This window comes from Vespa crabro, chromosome 5, assembly GCF_910589235.1.
Source record: "Vespa crabro chromosome 5, iyVesCrab1.2, whole genome shotgun sequence".
NCBI lineage: Eukaryota > Metazoa > Arthropoda > Insecta > Hymenoptera > Vespidae > Vespa > Vespa crabro.
Window position 1 is genome coordinate 6,002,763 of NC_060959.1, and position 19,169 is coordinate 6,021,931.

Sequence of the window (19,169 nt, forward strand, 5' to 3'; positions counted from 1 at the left end):
AGGAGAGAAAGAGAGAGAGAGAGAAAGAGAGAGAGAGAGAAAGAGAGAGAGAGAGAGAAAGAGAGAGAGAGAGAGATCTCTGGCTATCATCGACGCCGGCGTCGAAGTTGGCGTCTAAGTTGGCGTCTAAGTTGGCGTCGACGTCGGCGTAGTAAACGCCGTAAAGCGAGACGTCGGAGTTACGTTTTTGCCAAGCGTCGCCGTTGTGCTAGCTTTAGTTCACGATCATCTTTCGTGCTTCCCTCGTGTGTCTTCGGACCGCTATGATACATTGAACATTTGAAAAAAAGATTATTAGATTTCATCGAGAAGAGAAGTGACCTTCGCGATGTTGGAAAAAAGTGAGTGCGAAGGAATGATTTATAAAGAAAAAGAAAGAAAAAATAGAAAAAAAAGAAAGAAAGAAAACGGATCGATCGATCGAGAAGCATTGATCTATCGACCGTAACTTTTCGACGGTACAATTTTCAAACGGCTCGTAGTGTAATATTTTTGTACGATGGGAAAAAGAGGTAAAAGCTGTAAAATTTCTCGTTTTATATTACACTGTTCCGACCGATTACCCGAGAATAAGCTCTTGTTTATTGGCGCGAAAAACGAAGGAAATTACGATTGTGTATTTATTTCTTCCACCATATTATATTGTAATTATTTCAAATTTCCTTGGTTTATTCCTCGTGTTTATCTCTCTTATTGTCGGCTAATTTTCGTTAATTGTTACGTGTTAATTACACTTCGTATACATTCGAATATTTCTTTTTATATTATGAAATGTTCAATGAAAATTAATAACGAGCCAGTCGTATTATTTATCATTATCATTTGAACTCGTAATAGGAATAATAAAATAATTTAGAAGTAATAATCGAATCTTCGAAATCATTATCGTATTAAAGTTACTAATGTGACGAGAATAGTCGATGTTAATGCCGTTTGTATATATCTAATCTATACATAAACATACGTTGAAGCATTTAGAGCTCAGAACATAAATTTTCGTTTCTTCTCGTGTAAATTATAATTAGATCAGAAGACTACGAAATGCTGGAGTGGAGATCAAGCAGAATTAAGAGAGAGAGAGAGAGAGAGAGAGAGAGAGAGGGAGAGAGAGAGAGAGAGGGAGAGAGAGAGAGAGAGAGAGAATCTCGATCGGTGATCGAAAGCTGATCGGTCAGCAGTATGCACATCTGCGAGCGTATACATTGCAAAGCAGCAACGTGCTGCAACGTGCTTGACAAGCCGATCTATTCTTGGAATTGTTAGTGGAGAACGTAAGAGTAATTTGGTGTGTGTGCGCGCGCATCTATACGCGTGTATGTATATGCGTGTATGTGTTTGTGTGTGTGTGTCGATATATATGCGTATGTATAGGCGCGAATCGTTTTTCCAAATTTTCCATCCCTATGTCGACCTTGTTAGTCGAATGATAGTTCTGAGAAAGAGAAAAAGAGGGAAAAGGAGAAAAAAAGAAAAAGAGAGAAAGAGAGAGAGAGAGAGAGAGAGAGAGAGAGAGAGAAGGAAAGAGAGAGAGAGAGAGAGAAAAAGAGAAAGAGACCCATGAGAAACGTTTCGTCTCATTTTCTTTCATCTCTCTGAGCATCATCCCTTCTTTTCATCCCTTCTATCTTTTTCTTCTCCACTCATTCTGTATTTTTTCTTTCTCTACCTTTCACGAGCTCGTCAAGCACGTTTTTATATTAATGAACCTCGTTGCCTTCGTCAAGGAAACTACTTAAGAAGCCTTTCAGACGTCGTCCAAAACGACGATAGAAAAACCGAGGAAAGATCTCTTTATGAGTGGCTACCATCACCTACCATCATCATAACCTTCACCGTGGTAAAAAAAAACCACTAAAACGATAGCAAGTTGCCGATATGAATGTCGTTTTCTATGTCTGTCTCTGTATCTTTCTCTCACCGTTGAAAGATTTAGAAAGCGTTCAGATGTATTATTGTTTTTTTTTTTCTTTTTTTTTTCTTTTTTTCTCTAGCGATTATTTCGAAGAAAGTAAATTTCGAAGTTAAGTCGATGAAGTTGAGAATCGAAAGTCTTGCTTAGCTTGTTCAAGATTAAATCTTAAAATGTGGTAACCGGTATATTTTAAGTATCTCGTATTATATTCATTCGTCACGATCGTAAAATACGATCTACAATACACATCGTCCATTTTCCGACTTTATCTCCGTATCTCTATTTTCTCGAGGAAATAGGAATAGTATATATATATATATATATATATATATATATATATATATATATATAATATATAGAAATAAAAAGGAATAGAGAAAGAATATCCTCTATATCATAAAGTATATCAACGCGAAATTGTAAAAAATTCTTTGCTGCTTCCAGAGAACGTTATGTTCGCCCCAACGTTTAAAGCCTCGTCAGCGAAATCAGGTAAACTTATGTGAATGAACGGCGAAGTTAATGAAAATGTTTTCTCTCGTTGCACGTTAAACGTCCAATTAGACGGGACGATATTAATGAGAACATTTGATTGTATAATATATGTTGGAAATGTTACTGATACTAACGAAATAATTCAATGTCGATTGTTTAAATGAATGAATTCATTAATGAATTACTTCCACATGTAATTCGATTTATTTCTCAAATAATTATGCAATTATTGTTTCGCTCGAAAACGAAATGTTTTCACGTATGATAACTCGATAAATCGATTTAATAACGATAGGCATAAGTCATTTGTAAATGTGTTTACTTTTAGAAAAACTTGCCTCAACGTTGACTCGGTGCAGCTCTGAATATAATAGTAATTATGCGTAATAGTAAATATGCCGGTGCTTTACTACTCGTATCTAATTTTACTCCTTCGGCATACTACTTCTTCATTTCCTGTTTTCGCAAGAGCCACGTGTCCACCGTTGTGACTAATACCGCAAATTGAAGATTACTAATACAAAGATGATCGCATTTCCCTCTTCTCTCTCTCTCTCTCTCTCTCTCTTTCTCTCTTTCTCTTTTTATCCTTCTCACACACAGATACATGATGCGCGCACTTACAAACATTCATGCTTTTTTCCCTATTAAAATGCGAAACATGTATAATCGATCTGTATTACAAAAGTAATGTGGTTATAAAGTTAAAAGAAAAAAAAAAGAAAAAAAAGAAAAAAAAAATAAAGAAATAACGGAATATTTCATTTCCGGCTTCGTAACACGAGTTTACGTAATCGACTAAAAAAAATGGAGGGGAAAGAAATGGTCCTTTATGTAATAATAACGTTACTCGAGCCAAGATTAGTGGCGCTCTTTTTATACATATCTACATACTTATACATATGTATCTACACAGATAGATACATATACATTTCGTACATTAGTTTTGGCACAAACGCATAAAAACCATGTATTCTAGTACGTTTAATATTCGCTTTGGTGCAAGGACCTCTTCTATCTTCCTTTGTGCTTTAGTTAATTTATAATCGTCAAAATTTAAAAAAACTTTTTGCTTTTATTAGGAGTAAAACAATAGGTTTACTGTATAAATGAAAATGCTTTATCATATTAATTAACTCCAATGTTATTAACGATAACTATTATGGAAAATATAATTGGGGTTGAGAAAAGATTTTGAATGTATTTCACTTTGTCGGTAGGAGTTTGGTCGCCAGGAAGCGAACCACCGGCACCACCAAAAGAACCGAGTCCGGATCGTACAAAGGATTCGCAAAAAGATGGTGGAATACCGCCAGTCTGGACGCCATCCAGTGCAGGAACGAGTCCTGTGCCAGAGAGGAAAGAGTTTCGTCCTGTACAATTCGAAAGCCCGATTTTAAGCAGAAAGAAAAAGTCCGAAGAGGTAGATACGATCTCGCTTTTTTTTTTTTTTTAATGTTAAACATTATGGCTAATCATTGCCGTTATTGTTGAAAATAATTACCTCGAGGCAATTAATTGTCTTATAACTTTTAAAATAAAGATAGATAGATAGATAGATAGAGAGAGAGAGAGAGAGAGAGAGAGAGAGAGAGAGAGAGAGAAGAAAAAAGAAAAAAAAGAAAAGAGAAACGAATTAAAAACTATAAAAAGGTAGTTTTCATTTCGTCGGCCGTCTCAAGTGAAATCAATAAAGTACTCGTGGATATATTTTAATTGTTTGAATAAACTCAAGAGTTGACTTTTTAATCGATATTCCGTTTGCAGACCGAGGAAGCTTCTCCACCTTGGAAAAACGAGGAAGATAAGAAAGAGATTACTGAGAGCTTTTCACAAAGTAGCATATCCACTACGTCGCGCATTGTTAATTCTCATTCCGCTCCGTCTCAAGGCTTGAACACGTTAGCTTCTACACCGAGACTACCTAGGGCACAAAACCCGACAATCACGCTTCTGCAAAAAGCGAGAGGTTTGAAGATATATATATTTATATATATATATATATACGAATTTAATGGAACAATATATTTTCAAATCGGTATTATACATTACAAGGACATTAAACATTGATTTTTTTTTTTACTTTAGAAGGACAATTACCAAAGGGAGCAGCGTATATCGAAGAAAGTGAGCCTTCTAAGGCCGATCATACTGATGAGAAACCATTAATTAGTCCAGGAGAAATAAGTAAGTGTATTATGAAAACAATAGTACGAAATCACTCGTTCAATGTCATTTCATGTTCCTCTAACACGATACTTTTCATTGATTTTATTACCCCTTACTCCTGTTACCGATACGCCCCCCTCCTGTCCACCTGTCGCCCTCCCTCTCTTAATATCAAACCAAATTCTTCATCAATCATATGTATACCTTTTTTTTTCGCGTGACAACGAGTCGATTTAATTTATCAACGTGATTATGAGATATACGATAGTCATATATTCGTTTTCACAATCTCGCGTCGTCTACCGTGTGGTTAACAACGATGATGATCGTTTATGTTTGTGAAATCAATAAATGTTCCGTTAGTCTACACCGTGAAGAAAGAGTACGAAAGTGAGCCGGAATCGGAGAACGAACCGCCGAAAAAAATGGTCGATTTGGGTCCACGAAAGTTCGAAGGTATCGGGCCGACTACTAAAGAGGGTATTCCCCTCGTTCTAAGATCGGTAAGTTTAAGAAAATTTCTTTGGAAAATTCGTGAGATAGAATGTGATTAATATTAAATGACGATATCGACGAAATAATAGGTTGCTTTTGATTTTTTTTATCATGCAAAAATAGCACATACACACACATACACACATACGCCACACATGTACGTATACACGATATTTAAAATACATACATGTATTATAAACATTAGTAGGTAGTTGAAATGATTCACGAACAGGTACGTGTTGGATAGATAAATTTTATGTAGAAAATTTTTTTATACATATCGATTTGATCGAATGTATTCATTATAATTAACGTAATATTAATCATTGAGCAAATCGATTTTTAGGAAGTCAAGGAGAACAATCAGACTAAGTGGTACAAGAAAATGTATGATTCGTTACATCGTGCGGACAGAGACGGTAGGCAATGTTTATCGTTAATTAAAAAGCTATTAACGTTCGAAAGTAATTGCAATTTGTCGACATTGATAAAAGAAAAATTTCAATCGATCACTACTATTTTTCAGACGACTACGTAACCATCCGTTACAAGTCCAGAAGAGGTGAATATCTTCCTCCTCACAGAAAACATACACGCAAAAAAAAACACGAGTTATTAACATTAATAAGTCGATTAACGTAATAGTTAACATGTAATAATAAATATCGCCGTGTCGATGTAAATAGACTTTGCGTGAACCAAAGTATTTACGTCATTTGTCTGGATGAATGGACAACTGTATTGCGTAACTGAAGACGATTATTATTATACTCTTAACAATCTAATCGCTCGTGCGTGAAAATAACAATAAACAATTTGCGCTAAATACGTTCCACTATACCATATTCTATTCGAACTACCTTACCTAACATCCTGGTTCTAACCAGTGTTAATGACGATAAGCTTTTATAAGTTGTCCTTTATTTTCGAAGCGAGTCTAACGAGAATTGTGTCATGGCGTACCTATTTAATTTGCATTATGTCCTGCAGGTGCTTTACTAACTCTACGATCGCCGCCGTATATTTATCGATTAAATTACGTGACGTATTATAGTGAGATCGATCATATGATCGTACAATGGTTAAGGATTATTCATAAGAATAATTTTTATATATCATAAATAAACGAGACATCGTATCGTCTCATATCATATATTTATTATCACGGTGATGGAGATGTAATAGGGAATAGATCATTGAAAATTGAATTTTCATATTTTTCTAATTGTAGGATATGTTTTTTTTTCTTTCTTTTTTTTTGTTTTTTTTTTCCAGGAGGAAGATATGGCTCGGGCATCAGCAGTTCGGGATATTTGAGCGAGCCTGAACCCCGTGGTTATTCCGATCGATCAGCCACTTTTGATAGCCGTCGTCGGCTAAGAGGCAAAGAAAATGACTTTTCTACGTCGACTATGCCGAGAAAGTGAGTCGTTTTCTCTTTTCTTTTTTTCTCTCTTTTTCTTTTTCTTTTCTTCTTCTTTTTTCTTTTTTTTTTTATTTTCTGCGAACAAAACACGTATCTTACCGTATATAAGCATCATTGAAATGAGAGTATCTGTTCAATGGTGATTGTACACATTGTTCACTTTTGTAACTTTTAGAAATGGGCCGTTGAAATATTCTTCGGACGTTTACAAGAATCAGCCAGGACGAATCGAGGATTACGAGCCAGGGCGTTCGTCGATTGCCGATAAGGAGGCAAAGGAAGTACGTAAAACATTCGTTTTTTTCACTTTGTAATTTAATTGAAATATGAAAACTTCATCTGCTGTCGTATTCGAACGTTCGTTCGAACGAAAGAAAATTCGATAACCGAGATAAATGTGATGGACGAAAATAGATCGATCGATTTGAAAGTAAGATTCTTACTATCTATATAAGGTGTAATAAGGAAATAAATTAAATGAGGATATTAATTAGGATAATTAAATAATATCTCATTTCAAATAATTATCACGTGAAAGATTTTAAAACTTCCTGACGTCTCGTTAATTGAGAAGCTGAATAATTGACGTATGTCTCTCTTTCGATAAAATTACAATGGTAGGTATTACGCGGAATCGAAATAAAGGAAAAAACAAAAAAAAAAAAAGAAAGAAAGAAAGAAAAAGAAAAAAGAATACAAAAAAAGCATAAAAAATGATAAAAATTTTCACCCGATAAAAAATGATATTCCTGGAACATGATCGTTTCAAATGGCTTTGCTTCTAGCCAACTTCTGTCACGCGGACGACAAGGAAGGTAACAATTAAATGAAACGAGTATATAAATATAAGATGCTCCTTTCATAAGTTTAAAACATTTTATTATTGAGAGCTTTTCTTTTTAGCATTGAGTCGTATAATTGTGCGAACTTCCTTTTCTCTTCTTTTCTTCTTCTCTTCTCTCTCTCTCTCTCTCTCACTCTCTCTCTCTCTCCTTCTCTCTATCTCTCTCTTTCTCTGTCAAGGCAAAGATCATTGCGTTTATTATTTGATTAATATGGACAAACAAGATAAGATTCACAAGAACATTCACATAGTCATCAGGAAACTTACTATTACGTATACATTGTGTTTGTTTTAGCTTTTGTAGCGTCGCTTGTAGTAAATCCTATGTTCGAAACACATACTTACTCTCGTCTAGTTTGCATCTAAATCCTTGACATATATATATATATATATATATATATATATATATATATATGTATATATATGTATAAATATATGTACGTAAATTATAGCCACATACATACATATAATATATTTAATTTTAATATTCGACATTATCTTAAAAAATACATAAATAAATGAGTAAATAAATAAATATCTCGAGTTTTTATATTAGTTCGACGATTTGATTTAGGATGATAACTAGAACGAGATAAAACACCTTATTTTAACTTTTATTTCTAAATGTCTACATAACTCAATAGATTTAACGCATAGTATAATGCTGTATTTAATTCTATGTTTCTAGTGGTGGGACGAGGTCATGGACATATTTGACGGGGTACGCCATTTTTGTACTTAAGCGAAATTATGTAAGGTCTATCACTTTATATCTTTCCTTTCTTTCCCTTGGATTTTTCTTCTCTCTCTCTCTCTCTCTCTCTTTCTCTCTCTTTCTCTCTCTCTCTTACTATTTTTCTATTCATTACCTTTGGTATATTGAATAAATAACGAGAGTGATAATATCATTAAGACCAAAGAGTTTTCCGAGGGAAAAGAAATCTCACATAAAAGAAATTTCTCAACTTTTATTGAAGTTGAAGTTATTCCATTATCTCGTCTGTTGTCTAACTTGAGAGCAAAGGCTTATTATTTTAACGATCAAATTTCAAGAGGATAAAAAATATTAAAGTAGTATTCTTTTTGTGGCTCTTCCCTTTTTTTTTTGCTCAGTGATTATACCTACTTACCTACTTTTTAGAAAAACATGTTAATTAATTAAAGATTTAACAACGAGTTAACAATAATCTGACAATTAATCGTTATAAATGCTTTCCAAGTTTAACATTATCCTATTCATTAAATCATAAAATTTTCATTCTCATGTTTGGTAGATTCGATTCGAAATATCTTTATCTCTTTCATTCTCTCTTTCTCTCACTCTTTCTCTTTCTCTTTCTCTTTCTCTCTACGATCATGAAATCTCTTCATCTTTGATACGACTATCATTCTTCGCACCTGGTTTCACTCTGCACGATTATCCTTCTATTGTCTTCCGTTAGGAAAAAAGAAAAAAAAAGAAAAAAGGAAAAAAAGAAAAAAAATCTGATTCGAATATGGACCTTCTGGGGAAGCCAATAGATTCCCTTTTTGGTCTAGGCACTTATCGGATATTTCTATATGTGTACGTAGCCATTATGTATGCATATATGTATATATCACGATCGATGTCCGTGCGTGTGTGTATTCTTTGGTGTTATGTCCGCTCGTACGTAACCATTTCGCTTTCGGATCGCTTTTTCCTGGTCCTTTTGGATGATACCATTGTACCAATACTACCATCAATACCATTACCACCATTACCACCATTACCATTTACCAATACCATTACCAATACCGATCACCATGACCGTTAATCACGACAATCGGACAGTGGCTGGACGAAAACGGATGTCTTCAGGAGAGTTATCCGAAGGGTCACGTTGGTGTTTCTGGACGTCAGGGTCAACGTGTGTTAAGCCTTTCCTACAGACCGGAGACTGGTCAGAACGTAAGGGAATCTTGGCTATGTGGTTCGAAGAATCAGCTCGAGGTCAGCCCGAGGACGTTTACGTCACGGGCGATCAAGCATGGAGAGTCTGAATCTACTCGACAGCATGTTCTTCTGCATCAGCAACAGCAACATCGCACGAAGATCGTCCTCGATCGAGCCGCCAAATCGATCAGGCACGATGACGAGGAGACAACGATCGGTGTCCGGCCGATCGAGGATCGAATAATCCGACCTTTGGAGAGAAGCAGCGATTGTTGTTGGCATGCAGCTACTGGCAGCATGCTGGACGGAAGGTCGAAGAGCTTCATCTTACCGGATCGTTGTCCTCGGCGATCGTCTTCGCCGCAGAATGTCGATCGTGCCAGCTTCCTTAGAACGATCGTTCCCATTGGCACTCGCACTAATAATCATCATCATCATCATCATCATCATCATCATCACCATCATCAGCAGCATCAACAACAACAGCATTACAATCAGCAGCAACATCAACAACAACAACAACAGCAGCAACAACAGCAGCAGCAGCAGCACCATTACCACCATCATCATCATCATCGCCAACATCATCAGCAATTGAATAATAACAATAAAAACAACAACAACAACAACGACCGAGACTTAGACGACAACGATGACAATGATGACCGCTACCGTCATAACCATCTCCACCATCATCATTATCACCAACGCGTACCGCCTTCTTCTTCTTCTTCTATTACTTCTTCTACTTCTACTGCCACCGCAACCATCACTACTACTACAAGCACTACTACCACAACTACTACTACTACTTCTACCGCTGCCGTTGCTACTACTACTACTGCTACTACTACTACTACTACTACTACTACTACTATTACTACTACTGCTACTACTATCACCATTACTACTTCTTCTTCTACTGCTACTACTACTACTACTTCTCTTTCCAGCACCGATCATCTCACGTTACCATCACCAACGACACCTTCTTCTTCCGTTAACGTCGCCAACGCTCTGGGCGCATCTTCTGCGCCAGCTTCACGGGTTAGAGGCTTCAACGTCATTGACAAGTAGACTTGCACGATGACGTTCTACTTTTTCTCTCTATTTTCTTCTTTCTTTATTACTTTTCTATCTATTCGTGTTTACTCGTAGATGGATGCATACTTTGATGGTTAAAAGTCGTTACTCTGGAAGTTTACTATCGAGGTCATTGCATTATATATGAGCTGATAGACTATTGGAAAAGGACGGTAATTTCAATTTGAAATCTTTTATTTTTCATGCGAGCAAACGAAAATTAGTAGAGATCGATGTTAGATTATTTATTCATAGTGTTTTCTTTCATACGAAACAATTTGATCAGATCTACGAGAGTTACGTATTATATAAAAATAATTTTTTAAAGATTATCTTTCATTAATTATATTTCATTCAATATCAATTGATTTCACTTGTATTCATTCAAATTTTCATTTCTTCTTTATCATCTTTTTGTTTTCTTTCGTTTCTTTTTTCTTTTTCTTTTTCTTTTTGTTTGGAAACCTTTTCAGGTAACACACATTTTTCTTTAGATATATCGTCTATTTTGAATAATAAGAAGCTATAGTATTTTTATAATTTTACGCTCTTCAATTTTTAGGCTACGATAATTCTGTCGAATCGTAAGGAGAATTCGTTATGTTTCTCGTTGCATTTAGGAATGATTTGATTGATATTCACGTTAGTTCGAATTTTTCGTTATCGTTGTTTCATCTACCTTCTTTTTCTTTTTTCTTTTTCTTTTCTTTTTTTTTTATTGTTTTTTTTCTCTATATTTTTCCTTTCAACGTCAGCTCGTTCGTTCGCTTTATTCCTCACTCGTATCTTTCAAACTATGCTTTATTATACGATAGAGCCTGAATGTGTATAGCATGTTTCCACGATATAATTTATTGAGGGAAGTGATTCGCAAAAGTAATTGTGGGATTCGAGGGATTAATACGTTATTGATATTTTCTATGATCGTATGTAAATATCCAAGTAGAAAAATCAAAATGTATTCGTAATTTTCTTCTATTTATATAATCAATATCCAATGTTGGTAAGTGTTGCCTTTGTGTGAAACTAAATATTAAATGTTTGCACATTAATATGCCACATAATATATTATTGCATATCGGTGTACATGACTGTTGTATGTATCATATAATTAATCGTATATATATATATATACATATATATAACTCCTATTTTCGGTATGCCTGCAAATACGCGTTAATTGCGTACACGAGGCATGTTTTTAACAAGCTGCATATGTTTCCAACTGAACGTTAAAAGAATACTTTCTGAAGTTAATTAGATTAATATTGATCTCTTTGTTTCCAGCAGTTCGATCAACGTACAACTCAACCAGGAAAGCCTTACATGTCTCAGTAAGTATTATAACAAAGTAGAATAAAATGAAATAAAAAATAAATAAATAAAAGAAAAACTATGGAACAAAAAAAATATATAAAAGAAATCAAAATTGTATCAGACTCCGAATTCCGTTCGTAATAATGTAATTCTTCGTAATAATGTTTTTTCTTTTCTTTGAAAGTGCTTTCAAAGAATCAGGATACGAAAGTGACTCAACATTGGTATTTCGACGACGAGAGGATATCAGTCCGCTCAGTCTTCTGGAACAAAGATTGGCTTACAAAAGCGTGCAAAGTGGTGGTGACGTACCTCTACATGGTCTCCGTAAACCAGCCCCGGAACGACCAAAGGGTGAGTGACCATATAAAAACGTGTAATTCGTGCTGACTCTGATTTTCTTTGTTTTTCTTTTTTTATCTTTTTTTTTTATCTTTTTTTTTTTATCTTTTTATTTTTATACCCATGACTAATGTTATGTATATTTGAAGCGTTCTCTCTCTCTCTCTCTCTCTCTCTATTTCTCTATCTCTCTATCTCTATCTCTATCTCTGTTTCTCTCTATATATATATCTTTCTCTCTTTCTGTATAATCGAGCATGCGGACAGCATACGTTTGTGTGTTAGCTACGACTTATGCATTCTTTTTGTTTATTTTTTTTTTTCATCTCGCTATCGCTAGCTAGCTATCGTTGCTAAAAATTTGAGTCGTTCATTTACACGAACCATGTACATCGTCGCCGAACATTCAAAATTTTTAAATTTAACGACGACTAATGTGCTTTATTTTTTTTCTTTTTGTTTTTCTTTTTTTTTTTTCTTTTATTTTTCGTATTCGTTTTAAATCATCCATCAATTATTGGTATTCACTTTAATCACAAAAGGTAAGAATAGGCGTTTTCTTATCGCAAAGATTAAGTTTATTATCGCGTTGTCGTAAAATCTATTTGTACGAAATATTTTGATCGAATCTCATTGTATAGGAATTGAAATACATCTATTTTATTTCGTTCATGAAAAATTCGAGTCGAAGATGGCATGGTATGATGAGATTTATATTCTATAGCATGTCGCTCGAATTATTTAGCTTATTAGAATGCATATTTTTAATCTCGTTAATATTTTTCTTGTTCTTTCACTTTTTTTTTTAATTTTTAAAAATTTAGAAAAATTTTTTATATTACGCTCAGAAATATACACACAGCACTGCTATAATAGACACTTGTTTATCGATATTGGTGTGTGATACACTCTTAATCTATTTGGTTTTCCTTTTTTTTATTCTTATCTATCTATCTATTTATCTGTCTATCTATCTATCTTTTTTTTCTAACTATAACGCACGAGGAATAATAAGAGAAGAGGATTTTCAATTTTCACGTTTTGGCACGCTAACGATGTTGAAAATCGTCATCACTCGCAAGCTTGATCTTAAGAGGAACTTTCCAAACTTTTGGTGAACGGGAACGGGCTTTGGAGAGAATAGGAAAGAAAGACGTAAAGAACGAAAGAAAGAAAAAAAAAATAAAAAAATAAAAAAATAAAAAACGAAAAAAAAGTTCGAAACTTTGTCCACAGACGACTCCGAGATCGAATATTTCCCGATCTCACCGACCTTGACGAGGATACGCGTGCATCGAAAGGGTCTCGCGACCTCAGGAAAGAACGGATCGTCCACGTCGATGTTATTCTCTCAATACAAACGATCGGCACCGTCGTTGACGTCGACGATCGTACAGAGTCCGATCATGAAAGCAGGAAGTTCGAAATCAAATGGTTATCGATCGAGTTCCTCTTTGATTGATAGAATAACCGATAATCCTTCTGGATCAAAATCAAATTCACGCGTTTTAACATTCTCGAGGCCACCATCGCCGCCACGAAGAAAATCTTCGAAGAACAACGAGACTTTGAAAAATTATTATAAAAACGATATTATATCGGACGGTCATCAATCATCGAATTCCAGACATGCTCAGTGTTTCAATCCGGAAAGAGTTTCGGACATAAGATTATTGAAAGAAAAATTGTCTAGCAATCTCGAGAAGCATAGAAAGTCGCGAGAACGTCAGAGTTCAAAAATCGTAAGTGTTACTTCGCCAAGTCCAGTCTCGTATAAACGAAAAATTCTTTCGCAAAGTTTATCAAAGAATTTTGGTAAAAGTTCTCCATCCGTTTTATCTTTACGTAGCCTTTCCGAAAGCAACGCGACGAGGAACGATAGAATATCGTCGGATAAAATAAGAAATCGATTTTCTTCATCCTCCTGTCCATTGTCTACTACGAAATCTATCTCGATTAAATCTGAAATATCTAAAACGAAACAGGAAACGTCGATCGATACTAAAGAAATTATATCACGAGTAGAATCCTCTCAGATTTCGAAAAAGGATAATTCGAGAGCTCGTTTGACCAAAAGGGAACAGGAAGAATCTTGTAAGAGATTAAGTAGATCGAACATTGACATTTCATCGGTTACGGAAGGTAGTAAAAGAAATTTACAAAAGCAAAAGGATACAAAAGGTAAAATACCACCTTCTGAGGCTTTTGTAACGAGCTCAGCGACTTTATATTCCTCTCATACGATCACCGATAAGGAAAAAGGTATTGTAGATAAAGCTCTTAAGGTTGTAGTTGCGATATCGTCAAAGGGTCAAGAACCTTGTCGAAAAATCGAATCCCAATTGTCAAAGAACGTAACACCAAAGATTGATTCGAAGAGTTCTTTATCTGCGCGTAAATCGATTCCCATTCAAATAAAAAAATCTTCAAAGATTTCGAAGCAATTTGATCGTTCATCTAAAAAAGATATTCCTATATCGATCGTGGCCTCGCCGTCTACAGAAATTAGTGAGAGTGTTAAGAAGAAAAGATCCAAAGAGAAAGCTCGAGGGGTGATCGTTAAAACACCCGATCGTAAGCAAGAAATTATTACACGAGTTAGTTCAGATAGAGAGGACAAAAAGTTCGATACGAAAAAGAAGTTAAGAAAAGACAAAGAAACTTCGAAATCCAAAGGGAACATTATTTCGAATAAAAAGATGGAAAAGGAAGGTAAAAGAATTTCGGAAAAGTCATTTGAAAAATCAAAGATGATCAAACGAATGGATGAAGGTCCAAATGTTCATAGTTTAACTATGACCGAGATAAAGAAACATCAGGAGAATACCGATACGTTTTTTCAAAATTTATTTTTGAGAAACGTTTTCTCTCCAACTTTGTCTTCCCAATATCCTGAAGTTGCTTCGAAGAAATCCTTTGTTTATGAGCGTACCAAAATGTTACAAAGTAACGAGAGAAGGGCCAGCAAGTCTGAGCCATCTTTGAAGTCCTTGAGTGTGTATTTGGCACACAAACGACCAGTTTCAAATTCTAGATTCAAGAATTTGGATCGAGAAAGCTTATCATCAAGAAGTTTAAGTCCGTGCGGCGTTAGCTGGCCAGGTCGGTCTATATTTCAAAAGGTCAGTAAATTCGACAGTCTTTTACGGGTCGACGAATTCGGTTCTTCAACGACTTTACGTGGCAGAAGTCCAGATTTAATGCGGGATGGAATTAAAGAGAGAAGTCTAAGCGAGCCACCATTAAAAACGCTTTCGGGAAGATCGAAAGATGAAACATTAAGTTCTAGGAGAACTTCTCGAACGTCTACGCCGTCTCCGATCAGACCGCCAACTCCTCGTAGAAGTCTGATCTCTAAGGAGAATCAAGATCGTTTAATAAAAAAAAAGTTTAGAGCTAGAAGCGCAGGCGAGGCCGATGATCTACGAACGAAACTATCTATACTTGGATCGAACACCTCGATCGCTAAAAGCAGTAGTTCTTTGTGTCCATCCTCGATCGATCAGGATGATTATCATCAATACGTTCTCGAATTATTACATTACAAAAGAAGAGGTGAGAGGTATAAAGCCTTGCATGATTTTTATTCGAGTTTGGAAAGAATAGGACAACTTGAAAGAACGACTTCGTCGGGTGATCTTAGACCGAGAATGAAAAATGAAGAGATCATAGATTACGAACGATGGAAGGAAATCAGATCTAAGGAGAAAGCGGAATGCGAGCTGAGTTCACTTTATGGAAAGTTGAAAGCTGTACAAAAAGACAAAGATTTTTTATTCAATACGAAGGACGTTGAAAAATTTAAATGGCGTGGTGATTGTGGCTTGAGATGTAAGGAACGTTCGGTTGAAAATATTCTTCGATATTTTGAGAAATTAGAAAAGGAAGAGAGCGAATTGGAATCATCTAAGAGACGAGAGATAGCTGCTAATAAGGATGTGTACAAACCTTTATGGCGAGGTAGTTCGGTTGTTAACGTAGCTGACACGATGCAAAAAAAGGCCAACGCAAAATTTGATATCCAATCGAAAATATCCGATCGAACGTCCTGGCAAAAAAATCTTGGTTGTAGTAAAAAGTTTTGGAGTAGTTTAACAATTGAACAAGTAAACGCTTTGAAGAATCAATTGAACGATATTTATGGTAGCGAGGAAACAAAGTCACGAATGTCCAGACGCGATCATTCTTCTATCGTCGAACCATCGAAGGAAGATTTTCGTAACAAAAAGGATGACAAATGTGAGATCACGTCGAAGTACGAGATCGTGGTCGATGATTTTCAAGAGGACGGTAAGGGTCTTCACGTTCGATGTCACTCTATGATTACTCCGGACGAGTCGACGAGTACTATGGAATTTTCTGGGTCAGAAACGACCTTAAAAAGGAGTGGCTCGATTGGACGTGGAAGAAGGACCTTTGAAAGATCGGAATTAAATGATTCCATCGAAAAATCCCATATGACGGAATTTGAAAAGAAGAGATTGTCCTTGACACTTGGAAAGGAAGTTTTGGATAAAGTTACTCGAAGGAGATCGTCTTCGGCTCCTCTAGCACCTAGGGAAACTCGTGGTGCTATCGCAGCGGCCATGGCAAACAAGAAAACTTCGAACATGATCAATGTTAGCAGTACACCTAATTTATCGTCTGCACCGAGCGTTACCAACACTTCACCTAGAACATGTTATTCCTTGGAAGTATCTTACGAGGATAGTTCGAAAAAGGAAAAGAACGATTTTCTATTGGTTCTGGCGCCGAACGAAGATATTGCGAAAGAAAAGGAAAAGGTGGAAAATGTTTTTGAAGAATGGTCAAAGAAGACACCTGTAGTATCGTCTATCGTTGACGTTGATAATAATATATCTAAAAATAAAATTATTTCAACAACTTCGGGTAGTGAAATGGATAGCACGAGTTCCGAAACATCTGTGAAAACTGTTATCAAACGAAATATCGAAATGGAAGACGTACCTAAGAAGATCGAATTTTTTGAAAATATCGATGCAAAACAAAATGATAGAAAAAGTAAAGAGAGATGTAAAGTTTCTAGATTGTCCTCGTCTCAGAGTTTTGCTGATCTGAAAGAACTATTCGGTGAATCGGAAATGGCACGACTGGAATATTCGACTATACCATTGTACAGAAGGAAATCAGCATCGTCGGAAAGGATGTTGGAAAAATCAAAAGATTTGGAAGAATTTGGCGACTTTGAATCGGAATATCAGACTGGTTCTATCTCGCCTGAGGAGTTCGGTGATTTTAAAATGAAGAAAGATAAAAGTCAAATGAAGGAAATCGAAAGTTTAGTAGAAAAGGAAACGAATGAGAATGTATCGAAGGACCGATTGAAGAAACAGGAAGGGAAAGTGTCACCTTCGAAAGAATCGATCGATCAGGATACAACGTGTTGTTCAATCGAGAGGAAGAAACGATCCAAGAGCAGGCTTCCTGCGGAAGTAGACATGCGACGGTCGCTTCAACGTTGCTCATGGGAGCGTGAACGCGATTCGAGACCACAAAGCATCAGTCCATGTCGGGCTACAACGCGTTCCAACTCGTCGTGCAGTGTCGAGAGTATATTCCAACGTGGAACGTCGCCCGATCCGGAAAGATATTGGCGTGCTTATTTGAAATTGGTGAAGAACGGTACAGTGAGAAAATTGCGAGATAGATTCGAGGGTAGTTGCGAGGATTTACATTCGTCGAATAAGTTTCGTATACGCCCAAAAAGATTTCAAAGTGATCCGGAATTGGCTAGGAACGTTTTGAAGAAAATAGAAGAAAGTAGGACGACATTGTTGAAACCGCAAGAATATTCCAATGTCAATTGGTTGCGTAAAAAATACGAATCTAAAAGAGGGAGGACACGTCGAAGAGGGGAATCACCACCAATCCCAAGGGTACCATTGAGATTGGACACACTTTCGATGCCTCATATAGATGTTATCAGTAAAATGGCAGAGCTAAAGGATTCCTCGGTTTCTTCGAGTAAAGTAACGAATTCCATCGCTCGAAAAGCCGAAACTAAAGAACTCGCTGCGAGAAAACCGGTCGAGAAGATAATAAGAAAGTTTGAGGATCCTGAGAAGAAAGGAAAAACATCGATTTTAGGCGAGATGTTTACGTCCGCCCCCGATGTTCGTGAATTGAGGGACATCACACCTTATCTTGCTGGAAGATGGGTAGCACATAGGTAGCGATGGTACTTGAGGCCTCCTGGCTCGCGTCATTTTTTGATATTGTCGAATTGATCGAACGACGTTAAGGGCTGACATCACGACCTTACATATACATACATACATATATATATATATGTATGTATTTTCCTAAACTTTTATTTCAACTTCAATGAGATTAATTTCTCAATGTCATCCCTTTACGTTTATAGGAGTCCTCCTAATTTGTCTAGAGAAAATATTCAAATATTAATTTATTCAAAATTTATTACGAACTTTAGATATCTTGTATAACAAAAACAATAACTCCAAGTTCCATCGCTATTCGCTTGCATTCAGGTATCCAAGTAGAAGAGACAATATGCGCTCGTTGTCATCGCCACCAAATCTTGAAAATCGTAATTCTGAGAACGGTGATGTGATTGCGAGTTCGTCGAAAGACTCGAAAGAAACGAATGAGAAAAGGAGATTGGATGAGAGCCGTGATAATTTTTGTACGAAAATCACACGGCCATCGGCGTCAATCTTGAAGCAGCACAAGGACATTTTTGCGAATCAAGAGTTCGATCCTAGTAAACATAGACCGAGATTTAGATATCAACCACCACCACCACCACCCTCGCCTATCGTTAAACGAGAAGCCAAGTTTTGGTTACCACCATTGCCAACTTACACTGCTCGGCCTACCGTCAGTTTTGAAGGTCTGCTTGTTTGATAATTAGAAACAATAATTTTGGTAACATTTCTTAAATGATAAAAATTAATTTCACATATACGTCTCTATATTATTAGATGATTTTTCTTAATTTATAATTTGAGATTTTTCGAATCAATGTAAGTACATTACTCTTTTTTTTTTCTTTTTTTTTGAGGAGCACCAATATCGATAGATATTAGGAAAATGAAGAAGAACAAAAAAAAAATGAAAAGAAAAAAGAAAGAAGCTCGTGCTGTGTGAATATCGATTAATCATTATCATTTCAGTGTCTCAGCGAGAT

At 35.9% G+C, this 19,169-nt stretch overlaps 1 protein-coding gene across 1 annotated transcript in view; it reads left to right on the forward strand.

Annotated features, from left to right (window-relative positions):
* The window catches only part of LOC124424442, a 76,728-nt gene that overhangs the window by 43,330 nt on the left and 14,229 nt on the right, over nucleotides 1–19,169 (forward strand). Inside the window, exons 8-22 of the mRNA XM_046963498.1 lie at nucleotides 2,357–2,404; nucleotides 3,628–3,830; nucleotides 4,175–4,376; nucleotides 4,496–4,594; nucleotides 4,940–5,079; nucleotides 5,418–5,490; nucleotides 5,598–5,633; nucleotides 6,347–6,494; nucleotides 6,673–6,778; nucleotides 8,030–8,062; nucleotides 9,155–9,271; nucleotides 11,627–11,673; nucleotides 11,841–12,010; nucleotides 13,235–18,188; nucleotides 18,511–18,872. Coding sequence (XP_046819454.1) covers nucleotides 2,357–2,404; nucleotides 3,628–3,830; nucleotides 4,175–4,376; nucleotides 4,496–4,594; nucleotides 4,940–5,079; nucleotides 5,418–5,490; nucleotides 5,598–5,633; nucleotides 6,347–6,494; nucleotides 6,673–6,778; nucleotides 8,030–8,062; nucleotides 9,155–9,271; nucleotides 11,627–11,673; nucleotides 11,841–12,010; nucleotides 13,235–18,188; nucleotides 18,511–18,872 — 6,738 coding nt within the window. The remainder of the gene's footprint in view (nucleotides 1–2,356; nucleotides 2,405–3,627; nucleotides 3,831–4,174; nucleotides 4,377–4,495; nucleotides 4,595–4,939; nucleotides 5,080–5,417; nucleotides 5,491–5,597; nucleotides 5,634–6,346; nucleotides 6,495–6,672; nucleotides 6,779–8,029; nucleotides 8,063–9,154; nucleotides 9,272–11,626; nucleotides 11,674–11,840; nucleotides 12,011–13,234; nucleotides 18,189–18,510; nucleotides 18,873–19,169) is intronic.